General features: G+C 49.3%; 1 protein-coding gene across 4 annotated transcripts in view; it reads left to right on the forward strand.

Moving 5' to 3' along the window:
- flnba (filamin B a) overlaps positions 1–15,874 on the forward strand; it is a 59,957-nt gene that overhangs the window by 13,770 nt on the left and 30,313 nt on the right. For 3 of the 4 annotated variants that reach the window (XR_013844149.1, XR_013844150.1, XM_080000144.1), the window contains exons 2-18: positions 178–287; positions 1,048–1,183; positions 1,744–1,838; positions 4,055–4,202; positions 5,537–5,655; positions 5,762–5,836; positions 6,118–6,280; positions 6,417–6,617; positions 10,847–10,984; positions 11,958–12,084; positions 12,678–12,814; positions 12,910–13,103; positions 13,443–13,556; positions 13,898–14,041; positions 14,927–15,050; positions 15,332–15,492; positions 15,580–15,670. Coding sequence is in view for 2 of the 4 variants with exons in the window: in XM_080000144.1 (XP_079856270.1) it covers positions 178–287; positions 1,048–1,183; positions 1,744–1,838; positions 4,055–4,202; positions 5,537–5,655; positions 5,762–5,836; positions 6,118–6,280; positions 6,417–6,617; positions 10,847–10,984; positions 11,958–12,084; positions 12,678–12,814; positions 12,910–13,103; positions 13,443–13,556; positions 13,898–14,041; positions 14,927–15,050; positions 15,332–15,492; positions 15,580–15,670 (2,277 nt within the window). In the remaining 2 variants the exon portion in view is untranslated. The remainder of the gene's footprint in view (positions 1–177; positions 288–1,047; positions 1,184–1,743; positions 1,839–4,054; positions 4,203–5,536; positions 5,656–5,761; positions 5,837–6,117; positions 6,281–6,416; positions 6,618–10,846; positions 10,985–11,957; positions 12,085–12,677; positions 12,815–12,909; positions 13,104–13,442; positions 13,557–13,897; positions 14,042–14,926; positions 15,051–15,331; positions 15,493–15,579; positions 15,671–15,874) is intronic. The other variant, XM_080000145.1, reaches the window with a different exon arrangement.

Raw genomic sequence — 15,874 nt, forward strand, 5'->3', positions numbered from 1 at the left:
GTTGTACTGGCTGACTGTTCAGTATGGACTGGTTGTACTGGCTGTCCAGTGCAGAGGTAGCGATGAGCTGCAGGCTAACCATGTTAGCTCAGTGCATGGCTGCGGATGGAATCGGCTAGCCTAGCTCGGGTCGAACAGCCCTCAGTGTGACCTCTGACCGTGTGTCTCCGCCTCCAGACTCCAAAGCCATCGTGGACGGGAACCTGAAGCTGATCCTGGGTCTGGTCTGGACCCTGATCCTGCACTACTCCATCTCCATGCCCAGCTGGGAGGACAGCGACGACGAGGTGCGGCCTGCAAGAGTACTTTAATACTAAATGATGAAACTCATGATGAAGCTCATGATGAAGCTGTGACTCCTCCCCCTGGAGGATGACTCAGGATGCAGTGTTTATGGGTGTGGGTGGATATTGACCTTGCTGACATGGCCAAATAACAGACGTCCAGCGCCGGCAGGAGCCAGGTTCATCCAGTGTTTGCTCCTCGTTGACTGCACTCGGGCGGCGTCGCTGTGTAAACTAAAAAGCAGCGTTGACGTGGACGTGATGCTGCGTCGTCCTCGCAGCCTCCAGCGTCTGTTTCCTGCTTTAAACGTCATGTGATGAAAGACTTGAAAACAGCTCAGTTAGTTTTTAGAATGAAGATTTCTGTGTTTCCTTGGCACAAAGGGGGAATAAAAAACAACAAAAACAAACAAACAAAAGAAAACAAACAAAAAGCAACCTTGGCGTCGGCTTTCACCCAAATCATTATTTGTAACATCGGTCGCGGCGCAGCCACGAGCATACGATGACAGTTATTAAAAGCAGCTCGATGAGAAATGATACTGTACACACCACATGAAGCCAAAACATCAATACAAGATGAGAAGCCAACAAGTGTCACAATGAAATATGAATATTATAAGATGAGAAGAAAAACAGGAATGATTTTTAGGATCAGGACATAATCATTTGAATCTATTGCACATGTATAAATATGATACAAAGTTGTGAGCTGCATGAGGGTAGATACAGCACCACACAGTACTCACTGCTTTGTGCTCAGGCAGAGAAGAAGGCGCCTAAACAGCGGCTCCTGGGCTGGATCCAGAACAAGGTCCCCGAACTTCCCATCACCAACTTTAGCCGAGACTGGAGGGACGGGAGGGCCCTGGGGGCCCTGGTGGACGGCTGTGCCCCTGGTAAGCATCACATTCCATAGCTATGACATCATCTTTATGAGTACAGGTACTCCTCATTGAACTACCTGTCTAACGACCTGTCTAACTAGCTGTTTAACTAACTATACAAACTATATACACTATATATACACTATATTTACTATATACACTATATATACTATATACACGTTAAGTAAGGAGTACTTGTATTATTCTGTATTATCTTATGTTTAACATTATATTATGTTATATAATATCATAATATTTAAAATACTCGTTCATATATTCATAACACTGCATAATAAGACTTGTTCTATATGAATAGTACTATATAATAATACCAGTTCAATATGAATAGTACTATATAATAATACCAGTTCTATATAATATATCTATATAATACTTGTTCTATATGAAAGTACAATATAATACCTGATCTATATGAATAATAGTATATAATAATACTTGTTCTATATGAAAAGTACTATATAATAATACTTGTTCTATATGAATAGTACTATGTAATAATCCTTGTTCTATATGAATAGTACTATGTAATAATCCTTGTTCTATATGAATAGGTCTGTGTCCTGACTGGGAGAACTGGGATTCCAAACCAGTGGATAACGCCACTGAGGCCATGCAGCTCGCTGACGACTGGCTGGGAATCCCACAGGTACCAGTCCGAGTCCCTGCTCCTCTTCCTCCTCCTCCTCTTCCTCCTCCTCCTCTTCATCTTCCTCATCATCCTCCTCCTCTTCATCCTCCTCCTCCTCTTCATCCTCCTCTTCGTCCTCCTCCTCCTCCTCCTCTTCATCCTCCTCTTCGTCCTCCTCCTCCTCCTCCTCTTGCTCCTCTCCTCAGATCCACTTCCTCATAGGGCTGTGGGCTGCACCGGGGCTGTTGACTGTGAGTAGCAGGTGGACAAACAGGAAGAGCACCGGGGGCCGGGCCCCGGGGCCCCACAGCCCCCAAAGCAACAAGCGCTCAGTGTCCTGGGAGGAGGCGTCCACGGAGTGAAGGAGTCACTGCTGCTCTTGTGATGGAGGAGGATGAACAGTCAACCTGCACCACCCTCCAATAGGAAGTGGATGTGTTCATAACATCCTGCTAGCGCAGCACAGCTCCATGTCCATCCCATAACATGGTAAAACAGCCTCCATCCAACTGACGCTTCATGATCCTCAACAGCTGACGGTGTGGATTGACAAAGTGACTGAGCCAGTCAGGTGGAGCGGGTTCTGTGGCGGCCAATCAGCAGCCAGCAAGCTGACGCTGCACTCAAGGGGAACTCGGAAAACCAACACGGGCGTGGGCTGCCTCCTGCGGAGAACAAATAATTCAAAGGGTCGTGAGTTGAAGAGGCCTGTTCTCCACCTGGAGACTGCAGACCTCCGTCAGGAGGGAGCAGCCCAAGTTCACCGTGCTGAGGGTGGAGGTCGTCATTCCAAAGACTGAGAAACAGAGAAACATTCCACCGTCCGACCCTCAGTGGGCATGACTCCCTGTGTGGGCGTGTCTTCATCTTCATCGTCTTCATCGTTTTCATCAATCTTCCTCCGTCACCCGATGGTTGTTTTTAGGTTTCATGTGAGATCCTCCTCACGCCACCAGCCGAGCGGGCTGTTGTCACACATATTTGTGTGGAGGATGAATGATAGGAGCGAAAACATCCACCCTTGCGGGGAGCGGGTGGAGGAGCAGACTATGCTGGTTAAACAGTCGAGCATCCGCCCTCAAGGTGGCTGCTACGTCACATTGTCACAGCCTCGTGGCTAAAATATGGTTTGTATTGTGTGAAAAGAGGAAAAACCAACAGTTTTTTTAGCCTGTGGTGTGGAACCATCGGGTTGAACACCGTCAGCCACCGCGCTCCACCACCCTCCACTGCCCCTGAGGCCCCTAAGGAAACTGCACGCTGACTTGTGCAGTTTCTCAAAGCTTTTCATTACATTCAGTCATTGATCAGATGCTTTTATCCAAAGCGACTTACAATTATTCAAGCACCGACAGACGCAGCCATCAGGAGCAATGAGGGTTACAGGGTTAACGAGGGTTACGGGGGTTACTACAGCATGCTAGCAGGAGGAGCCTGGGATCGAACCAGCGACCTTTAGATTACTAGACCACCAGCTCCACCTCCTGTGCTACCACCCCCCATTTTCCTTAAAAGGCCTCTGTCTCCACAGACCCCCGCACACCCGGGGCCCACACCCGGGGCCCACGTTGTGCCTGTAAACACCCTAAACCCAGTGGGCCAGAGGACTCACTCCTTGGGTACAAGATGGAGGTGAAGGAAGCCTCCTCCACATCCACCCGTTGTCTTCATCACTGAAATGAAAAGTACCAAAAGGAAAAAGAAGATCAGGAGGGAGCTCCACCCCTGAGGAGAACCCTCCACAGTGCCAGGACTGGGCAGCACCACCCAGCGCTGCCGGTGGCCATCTTGTTCTCCACTTCACCTATTATTCTGTTTTGCTTCTAGAATTTCTATTTGCTTGTACAGTGGCTGTATGCAGATGAGAGGCTCCTCCTCCTCCCCCCTTCTCCTGCTCTCTGATTGGTCCAGGCTCCTCCCCCCCCCTCTTCCTTCCCTCAGGGTTTACTGAGCTCTGTTTGTCCAAGATGTGGCTGTTACCCACAATCCATCAGAACACACCTCCACACACACACACACACCTCCAATCTGCAGCTTTGCACAGTCAGCAGGAGGGTGTCTGCTTCAAAGCAAATTTGTTATCTATTTATTATTATTTTCTATTTATTATTATTATTGATATATATTTATTATTATTATTATTACCTATTTATTATTAATATATTAATTATGTGTTTATTATTATAACCTATTTTTGTAGATATTTATCTATATTTGTGCGTGCGTGTGCGCAGGTGATCGCCCCAGAGGAGATCATCGATCCGGCCGTGGACGAGCAGTCAGTGATGACCTACCTGTCCCAGTTCCCCAAAGCCAAACTGAAACCTGGAGCACCGCTCAAACCAAAACTCAACCCCAGGAAGACCCGAGCCTACGGACCCGGTACACACACACACTGTACACACACACACTGTACACACACACACTGTACACACACACACTGTACACACACACACTGTACACACACACACACACACACACTCTGTACACACACACACACACACACACACACTCTGTACACACACACACACACACACACTGTACACACACACACTGTACACACACACACACTGTACACACACACACTGTACACACACACACACACACACACACTCTGTACACACACACACACACACACACACTCTGTACACACACACACACACACACACACACACACACACTCTGTACACACACACACTGTACACACACACACTGTACACACACACACTGTACACACACACACACACACACACTCTGTACACACACACACACACACACACACACACTCTGTACACACACACACACACACACACACACTGTACACACACACACTGTACACACACACACACACACACACACACACACACTCTGTACACACACACACACACACACACTCTCCACACACACACACACTGTACACACACACACTGTACACACACACACACACACACTCTCCACACACACACACACTGTACACACACACACTGTACACACACACACACACTGTACACACACACACTCACTGTACACACACACACTCACTGTACACACACACACTCACTGTACACACACACACTGTACACACACACACTGTACACACACACACACACACTCTCCACACACACACACACACACACACTGTACACACACACACTGTACATACACACACACACACACTGTACATACACACACACACTCACTGTACACACACACACTCACTGTACACACACACACACACTGTACACACACACACACACACTGTACACACACACACACACACTGTACACACACACACACACACACTGTACACACACACACTCACTGTACACACACACACACTCACTGTACACACACACACACTCACTGTACACACACACACTCACTGTACACACACACACACACTGTACACACACACACACACACACACTGTACACACACACACTCACTGTACACACACACACAGTACACACACTCACAGTACACACTGTACACACACACACACAGTACACACTGTACACACACACACACTCACTGTACACACACTGTACACACACTGTACACACACACACACTGTACACACACACACACACTGTACACACACTGTACACGCACCCTACACACACTGTAGACACACACTGTACACACACACTGTGTGTATCTGACTGAAATAAACAACGTTTCACTTTCCTGCTAACTAGATTTATTTACCCCCCCAGGTGTTGAGTCCACAGGAAACAGAGTTCTTGTTCCGGCCGTCTTCACTGTGGACACCTTCAGTGCAGGACAAGGACAAGTTACTGTTTATGTTGAAGACCCAGAGGGACAGAGAGAAGAGGTGCACCTCCCCCACATCCCCTACCTCCTCTACATCCCCAACCCCCCTTCAACGCCTCCTCCCTGACTGAGGAGTCTCTCTCTGCTCCTTTTGATGTGTGATCCAGGTGAAGGCGGAGCCTAATGACGCCAAGAAGACCTACAGCGTGACCTACATTCCTCAGGTTGTTGGGCCTCACAAGGTGAGGAACAAGCAGACACCTGCCGAAATCTCCCAAGTCTTTCTGACAGTCATAAACGTTCTGGCACCTTCCTAGACCTGCTGACACCTTGTGGCACCGCCACAGACCCTCTGACACCTGCTCGGACCTCCACCTGTTAGAATAATAACCTTTTTGTTTATGATAATGATGTTGCTCCACTTTGAAGTCATTAAACATCTCAAACATCACCTCGGTCTTGCAGGGATCCTTCCCCCTGTACCGTCGCTTCCTGCCCTCATGCTGTGGTTGTTGTTGCCTAGGTGACAGTGCTGTTTGCCGGCCAGCAGATCCCAAAGAGCCCGTTCGAGGTGAACGTAGACAAGGCGCTGGGCGACGCCACCAAGGTGACGGCCAAAGGACCGGGACTCGAGCCCCTGGGCAATGTGGCCAACAAACCGACCTCCTTTGACATCTTCACCGCAGGTCCGTGCCTCAGCCAGCCGGCCGCGTGAATAGGCCATCTGGTGGTCACTCTTCTTAATTGTTCATTTGTAAACACATTTCAATATGAAAACAAATTGACTCTATTTGTCCGGTGGTTGTCTCTGCGTGGCTCCAGGCGCTGGCATGGGGGACGTCACTGTGTCGGTAAAGGACCCCCAGGGCCGTCAGAACAGCGTGGAGGTGCTGATGGAGGACCGGGGGGACGGGGTCTACCGCTGCACCTACAGGCCCACCCAGGCTGGACCCCACGCTCTTACCATCTCGTTCGGAGGAGTTGCAGTCCCCAAGAGCCCCTTCGGCGTAGACGTGGACCCCGGTTAGTGTGACATTCAGGGACTAGTGCCTGACTTGGGGAGTATTGATCGACACTCTGGTACAAGAGAGTGACACTTGGGGACTAGTGAGTTAAGTCAGGACCAGTGAGTTAAGTCAGGACCAGTGAGTTAAGTCAGGACCAGTGAGTTAAGTCAGGACCAGTGAGTGACACGTAGGGACTAGTGAGTGACACGTAGGGACTAGTGAGTGACACGTAGGGACTAGTGAGTGACACGTAGGGACTAGTGAGTGACACGTAGGGACTAGTGAGTGACATGTAGGGACCAGTGAGTGACACGTAGGGACTAGTGAGTGACACGTAGGGACTAGTGAGTGACACGTAGGGACCAGTGAGTGACACGTAGGGACTAGTGAGTGACATGTAGGGACCAGTGAGTGACGCTCGGGGACCAGTGAGTGACGCTCGGGGACCAGTGAGGGATGTGGGGACTAGTGAGTGACGCTCTGGGACTAGTGAGGGATGTGGGGACTAGTGAGTGACACGTGGGTACAGGTGAGTGACACTCTGCGACAAGTGAGGGATGTGGGGACTAGTGAGGGATGTGGGGACTAGTGAGTGACGCTCTGGGACTAGTGAGTGATGTGGGGACTAGTGAGTGACGCTCTGGGATTAGTGTGTGACACGTGGGGACTAGCCAGTTCCAATCAGTATGTTTCAGCTACATTCACACTGCAAGCCTTATTGCTCAATTCAGATTTATTGCTCTCATCCCATTCTTTTGTTTGGTTGTTGACATTATTTTTAAAATGTGGTCAACATCAGATTCCAGTGTGAAGGGGTCACGGTCCTGAACCTACCCGCATGCACAGAGGTAACAGAGACGTAGTATGTAGCACGCAGCATGCTGTCGTACGGAGATAAACACGGCAGGCAAAGCCACGGTGGTTGTCGGGTTGCGTGGGACCGTGTACCTACCCTGTCCAGACAGGGCCTTCCTTCAATAAGGACATTGTCAAATAAAATATATCTAAAATAAAAACACAATGTGCACAAATTGCGTCTTGATCGCTCCCTTAGAAGACACGCACACACTCTCTTAACCCCCCCCCCCGGTCTGTGAACATTTTGTGCACTGGGTCCGCTCCATGCTCCACAATGACTTCAAAGTCGCATCAATACTGATTTGACTGTTCACACCGTGGTCGAAACTCCCACGCTCCCCGCCGGGCCCCCAGTCACTCCAGCAGCGCTCCCCGCCGGGCCCCCAGTCACTCCAGCAGCGCTCCCCAATGGGCCCCCAGTCACTCCAGCAGCGCTCCCCAATGGGCCCCCAGTCACTCCAGCAGCGCTCCCCAATGGGCCCCCAGTCACTCCAGCAGCGCTCCCCAATGGGCCCCCAGTCACTCCAGCAGCGCTCCCCAATGGGCCCCCAGTCACTCCAGCAGCGCTCCCCAATGGGCCCCCAGTCACTCCAGCAGCGCTCCCCGCCGGGCCCCCAGTCAATCCAGCACCGCTTCCCGCCGAGCCCCCAGTCAATCCAGCACCGCTCCCTGCCGACCAAGGACCGGTGCGTGGATACTCCCCTCCGCTTCTACTGTACACTACGTTCCAAATGATTTTCCTAAATAGTCGATGCAAATGACAGTCAGTCTAATTTTCAAGTCATCAACCGTTTAATTTATAATAATTTGGGTTATAATAATTTGGGTATAATTTGAATGTTATTGAAAAAACGTCCCAATGATACAGTATTTCTTTCAAAAATAAAAAAACTCAAAATGCAATGTTCCAAATTATTATGCACAACAGAGTTTCAAAACATCTTATAGGTTGTAAAGAACTGAAAATGGTCATTTGTGGAATGTGCAGCATTAGGAGTCATATTTACTGACATCAAAAGCTATTTCAATAAAAACATCTCAACAGGCCAAGTTCCATGTGAACATAGGAGCCTTCTGTCATATCACCTTCACTGTTCTTGCCTCCATTGAACTTGTGAGTTTTTGGAGTTTCTGTTTGAATTTCTTTGCAGGACGTCAGAACAGCCTCCCAGAGCTGCTGGTTTGATGCCAACTGCCTCCACCCTCATAGATCTTTAGCTTGAGGATGCTCCAAAGGTTCTCAATAGGGTTGAGGTCAGGGGAGGATGGGGGCCACACCATGAGTTTCTCTCCTTTTATGCCCAGAGCAGCCAATGGCACAGAGGTATTCTTTGCAGCATGAGATGGTGCGTTGTCCTGCATGAAGATGATTTTGCTACGCAAGGCCCGGTTCTTCTTTTTGTACCATGACATGAGTGTCAGTCACAAACTCTATATACTTTGCCAAGGTCATTTTCACACCTTCAGGGGCCCTAAAGGGGCCCACCAGCTCTCTTCCTGTGATTCCAGCCCAAAACATGACTCCGCCACCTCCTTGCTGACGTGGCAGCCTTGTTGGGACACGGTGGCCATCCACCAACCATCCACTACTCCATCCATCTGCACCATCCAGGGTTGCACGGCGCTCATCAGTAAACAAGACTGTTTGAAAATGAGTCTTCATGTATTTCTGGGGCCCCTGCAACCCTTTCTGCTTGTGAGCATTGCTTAGGGGGGGCCCAATAGTAGCTTTATGCACAACTGCAAGCCTCTGGAGGATCCTACACCTTGAGGTTGGCTGGACTCCAGAGGCACCAGCAGCTTCAAATACCTGTTTGCTGCTTTGTAACGGCATTTTAGCAGCTGCTCTCTTATGCCATGAATCTGTCTGGCAGGAACCTTCCTCATTCTGCCTTTATCTGCACCAACCCGTCTGTGCTCTCAATCAGCCACAAACCTCTTCACAGTACGATGATCAGGCTTAAGTTTTTGTGAAATATCTCATGTTTTCATACCATGTCCAAGGCATTGCACTATTTCAGGCTTTTCGGCAGCAGAGATCCTTTTTCTTTCCATGATGCTTGAAAACTGTGGCTGCTTAATAATGTGGAAGGTCCTTCTTAAGTAGTTTTCCTTGAATTGGGCTCACATGGCAAACTAATGATCACAGGTGTCTGATTGATTCCAGTGATGCAAAGAGCCCTGAGACACAACACCATCCATGAGGTTAATTGAAACACAAACAATGTAATGTTTAGGACACTTCCATCCCATTTGCGTCATCATTTGGAAGGTGGTGTAGTGTCAGCTCGTTTTATGAAGCATCCCATTCTTTTCAACGGCTCAAAATATATATTTTTCTAAGTTTTACAGTTTTATGTTGTTGTTGGTTTAAGTCGCTGTTTCCTCGACTTTTTTATTCCCAATCACACTGGAACCCTGACACGCCCCTTTTCCGTCGTGGTCGTGACGCCGAACTTGACGCACCAGAAAAAGCAGCTTTTCTCCCTCTCCAGCGGGAAAGGTGTCGATCGACTGAAAGGAGCAGCTGACCTGGCTTTAGAAAGCTGCTCAACTCCTGAGTCACATGTTTGTTACTGTCCTGCAGCGTCAACGTCCTCCCAGTACCTATACTGTACCTATACTGTATGTATACTGTACCTATACTGTACCTATACTGTATGTGTACTGTACCTATACTGTATGTGTACTGTATGTATACTGTACCTATACTGTATGTATACTGTACTTAAACTCTACTTATACCGCACCTATACTGTACGTATACTGTACGTATACTGTACCTATACTGCACCTATACTGTACATATACAGTACATAAACTGTACCTATACTTTACTTATACTGTACCTATACTGTACACATACTGTACTTATACTGCACATATACTGTACCTATACGGTACATATACTGTACCTATACTGTAATTATACTGTACATATGCTGTATGTATACTGTACTTCTACTGTACCTATATGTACTTATACTGTACACATGCTGTATGTATACTGTACTTAGACCGTACCTATAATGTATGTATACTGTATGTATACTATATACATACTGTACTTATACTGTACACATACTGTACTTATGCCGTACATATACTGTACTTATGCTGTATGTAAACTGTACGTATACTGTACATATACTCTGAATTCATATGAAGTATCAGTCACTGAAGGAGCTGCAGGAGGAGGGCAAGAGGTTAGAAAAATAGGAAAGTAAAGCAACCTCCCCGTCTCCCTCTCTCAAACCCGTCTCCCTCCTCTCTCTCCACCCGTCTCCCTCCTCTCTCTCCACCCGTCTCCCTCCTCTCTCTCCACCCGTCTCCCTCCTCTCTCTCCACCCGTCTCCCTCCTCTCTGCCCCTGTCTCTCTCTCCCCAGCCTCTGTCGCCGGGGCCTGTAGGGCGACAGGTCGAGGTCTCCAGCCGACCGGAGTGAGAGTGAGACAGGTCGCCGACTTCAAAGTTGACACGAGGAACGGAGGGAGCGGAGAGCTCAGCGTGCACGTGACGGGCCCCGGTGAGTGTGTGTGTGTGTGTGCACGTGAGGGGCCCCAGTGAGTGTGTGCGTGTGTGTGTGCACGTGACAGGCCCCAGTGTGTGTGTGTGTGTGTGTGTGTGTGTGTGTGTGCACGTGACGGGCCCCGGTGAGTGTGTGTGTGTGTGTGTGTGTGTGTGTGCACGTGACGGGCCCCGGTAAGTGTGTGTGTGTGTGTGTGCACGTGACAGGCCCCAGTGTGTGTGTGTGTGTGTGTGTGTGTGTGTGTGTGCGCACGTGACGGGCCCCAGTGAGTGTGTGTGTGTGTGCACGTGACGGGCCCCAGTGAGTGTGTGTGTGTGTGCACGTGACGGGCCCCAGTGAGTGTGTGTGTGTGTGCACGTGACGGGCCCCAGTGTGTGTGTGTGTGTGTGTGTGTGTGTGTGTGCACGTGATGTGTGTGTGTGTGTGTGTGTGTGTGTGTGTGTGTGTGTGTGTGTGTGTGTGTGCGTGCGCACGTGACGGGCCCCAGTGAGTGTGTGTGTGTGTGTGTGTGTGTGCACGTGACGGGCCCCAGTGAGTGTGTGTGTGTGTGTGTGTGTGTGTGTGTGTGTGTGTGTGTGTGTGCACGTGACGGGCCCCAGTGAGTGTGTGTGTGTGTGTGTGTGTGTGTGTGTGTGTGTGTGTGTGTGTGTGTGTGCACGTGTGCACGTGACGGGCCCCGGTGAGTGTGTGTGTGCACGTGATGGGCCCCAGTGAGTGTGTGTGTGTGTGTGTGTGTGTGTGTGTGTGTGTGTGTGTGTGTGTGTGCACGGGACGGGCCCCGGTGAGTGTGTGTGTTTGTGTGTGTGCACGTGTGCACGTGACGGGCCCCGCTAAGTGTGTGTGTGTGTGTGTGTGTGTCTGTGTGTGTGTGTGTGTGTGTGTGTGTGTGTGTGTGTGTGTGTGTGTGTGTGTGTGTGTGTGTGTGTGTGTGTGTGTGTGTGTGTGTGTTTATGTTAATGTTTCTGGGCAGAGGGGGGGGGGCAGCCGGTGAAACAGACGTCCTCCCAGGACGGCGTGTACTACTACGAGTACTACCCACCACGTCCCGGAAAGTACACGGTCAGCATCACCTGGGGGAACGTGCACGTGCCCAAGAGGTGAGACATTGTGTGTGTGTGTGTGTGTGTGTGTGTGTGTGTGTGTGTGTGTGTGTGTGTGTGTGTGTGTGTGTGTGTGTGTGTCATAGTACTTGGGAATGTATGAAAACACTACTTTGTACTTCATAGTACATAATACACTGAAGTCAACCTCTCAGTTTATTCAATGTGTATTTCTTTGTTTTCTTAAATTGACTTTTTCAAATGTAAATTTGACAAATTGTTCAACATTGATCCATTGACTCAGTGATTTCAGTTTCATGAAGCTGTAATAACGTTGCAGATGATTTACTACATCAAGTATTTGTTACAGCGTTTAACCCTAAACCTAGTACGGCTACAGTACAGTAGTACTTCCAGTTGTAACAACCTGCTGTTCCGCATTACTACAGCACTACTACCACGTTACTACAGCATTACCACGGTTCTACAGCATTACTACCGTGTTACTACTGCATTACTACAGCATTACTACCACGTTACTACAGCATTACTACCACGTTTCTACAGCATTACTTCCACGTTACTACAGCATTACTACCGCCTTGTTGCTGATACCCATACTCACCCCGGGACTGCGTTCTGGTCCTCAGTCCGTTCGAGGTGGCCGTCTCTCCGGAAGCCGGACCCCAGAAGATCCGGGCCTGGGGTCCTGGTCTGGAGCAGGGCATTGTGGGTAAATCGGCAGACTTCGTGGTGGAGTCCATCGGCTCCGATGTGGGGGTACTGGGTGAGTACAATGCTAGGGTACGGTACACATAGTACTGTAACCAGGCTACCAGTGTGTACTAGCTGTCCATGAGTACTCATGGTGCGCGTACTCAGGTTTCGCCGTGGAGGGCCCGTCGCAGGCGCGGATCGAGTGCGAGGACCAGAACGACGGCTCCTGCGACGTGCGCTACTGGCCCACGGAGCCGGGGGAGTACGCCGTGCACGTGACCTGCGACGAGCACGACATCCAGCTCAGCCCCTTCATGGCCCTGATCAGCCCCGGACCCCCAGACAGCTACGCCGCCAAGGTCACAACTATACTATACTATACTAGTACTACTACTACTACTTCTAATACTGATACTACTGATAATACTACTAATAATAAGCCCCTTCATGGCCCTGATCAGCCCCGGACCCCCAGACAGCCACGCCGTCAAGGTCACAACTATACTATACTATACTAGTACTACTACTACTACTTCTAATACTGATACTACTGACAATACCACTAATAATAAGCCCCTTCATGGCCCTGATCAGCCCCAGATCCCCAGACAGCCACGTCGTCAAGGTCACAACTATTCTATACTACTAATACTACTACTACTACTAGTAATACTAATACTACTACTCTGTGTGTCCAGGTGGAAGCCTTTGGTCCGGGGCTGGAGAACAGCGGCTGCATCGTGGACCAGGTAGCCGAGTTCAGCGTCAATGCTAAGGATGCTGGGAAAGGCCCTCTGAAGATCACTGCTCAGGTGAGACGGCTGTCTCACCCCCTGTCTGTCTGTCTGTCTGTCTGTCTGTCTGTCTGTCACCCGTCCCATCTGTCTCTGTCTAGTGCTGCGTCCAAAATGGCCTCCTAGGAGTATTTAACCCCGAACTACAGTATGCATCGGATAGTACGGATCAGGACCCTGGTCCTGGTCCTGGAAGCAGCATCTTAGCAAAGCGGCCCAGCGCCCTTTCCCCCCTGGGAAGGTTCTGATCTGAAGGTTCTGAAGGTTCCTCCCTCCGCTTTGGGAGTTGCTCACAGTGTTCCTTCCACCTCCTCATGACCCCGGCGGAGGTCTCCTTCTCACACCTGTCTGTCTTCCAGGATGCAGAGGGGGTCCCCGTGGATGTGAAGACGCGGGGTCCGGCCGACGGGGTCTACAGCTGTAGCTACACCCCGACCTCTGCCCTCAAACACACCCTGGCCCTCACCTGGGGCGGGGCCAGCCTCCCTGGCAGCCCCTTCAGGGTAAGCGGCCAATCACAGCCTCCGCTCACACTGGGAAGTCGACTCGTCCAATCAGAGCTGAGGGCTCACGTCTTGAAATCTGAGTCGGTCCAATCCAAACGCTCCGAGGTTAAAAGCGAGTTGTGATGGTCATCCTCCCACCGAGAGGAGTTGCGAGGTCTCGCTGAGCGCTGAATGAAACACGTGACCACACAAAAGTATTCACCAACAACTACATTAAAGAAATCAAATCAAACGTTCACATTCTGGAGCAAAACAACAGCAAACAACAAACAAACAAACCAACAAACCAACAAACCAACAAACAAACAAACAAACAAACCAACAAACCAGGTGTAGAGCCCTCGCTGTTCTGCGCGCTCTAGAGAGCACTGGATGCCTTTCAACCTTTATTCTCATCTTGACTGAGATGAGACACTGGTTTGCATTCGCCAACTTCTCCAAAATGTCTGGTTTGTTGTTCCTCTTCACTCATGGTTTCTGTCACATCTTGGAATTAATTTCAGAATTGGAATTTTTCGCTTTTGATTGATGATCATTTTTCTAAAAGTTCATTTTCTGAGTCGGTAAATTGGAAGTAAGTCTGTATTACATGAGTACTGCAGTACTACCATAGTACTGCAGTACTCATGTAATACTACAGTACTACCATAGTACTGCAGTACTCATGTAATACTACAGTACTACCATAGTACTGCATTGTACTACAGTGATCTAATGGTACTAACATAGTACTGTTGACTTAAGTAGATTACAAATAATTAGAATATTGTAATTCATGTCAACTGAGTGAAAGACTCGTATTTAGAAAATTTATTTATTCCATATTTTAGTCTCCAAGCGGATGGAGGTGGGGCGGGGCAATGACTCACTGTGCTGTGTTAGGTGGAGGTTGGGCGGGGCAGCCATCCCCACCTGGTGAAGGTGTTCGGACCCGGGGTGGAGCCGACCGGACTGAAAGCCAACGAGCCAACACACTTCACTGTGGACTGTAGTGGAGCTGGAGACGGTACACACACACACACACACACACAAACTAGTCATAGTAGTGGTACATACTTCTCAGTGTACTATTGTATTCAGTTAGTATTGTGTAGTAGTCCTGTGCAGCCAGATGCTGCTTATCTCTAATAACCTCCTCTGGGGGTTAGTTAGTGGTAACCATCGTCTGGTTGGATGTTGTACTTTATATACAGTATACTACAACACCATTTGACATTATTGCATCAGTAAGCTGCTGTGTTTGTGTGTGTGTACTCTGTGCGTACTCTGTGTACTTGTACTGCGTAGGGGAGGTGAGTGTGGGCATTAAATGCGACGCCCACATGCTGAGTCCACGGGAGGAAGACGTGGAGTTCGACATCATCCCCAACGCCAACGACACCATCACAGTGAAGTACACACCGCCAGCCACCGGGGGGCTCACCATCCGAGTGCTGTTCACAGACCAGGTACACACGGTACACACAAAGTACACATCAAGTACACCGTACACACACTACACACAGTACACTGTACCCACTCTGTGTGTTCTACAGGAAGTACCTGAGTCTCCGTTCAGGGTCAAAGTGGATCCTTCCCATGATGCAACAAAGGTCAAAGCAGAGGGACCAGGACTGAAATGCACTGGTAACACACACGCACACACACACACACACACACAGGTAACACACACAGGTAACACACACACACACACGCATGCATATGCACACACAGGTAACACACACACACACAGGTAACACACACTCACATACACACAGGTAACACACACACACACACAGGTAACACACACTCACATACACACAGGTAACACACACACTGGTAACACACGCA

Source organism: Zeus faber, assembly GCF_960531495.2.
Source record: "Zeus faber genome assembly, chromosome: 5".
Classification (NCBI taxonomy): Eukaryota; Metazoa; Chordata; class Actinopteri; order Zeiformes; family Zeidae; genus Zeus; species Zeus faber.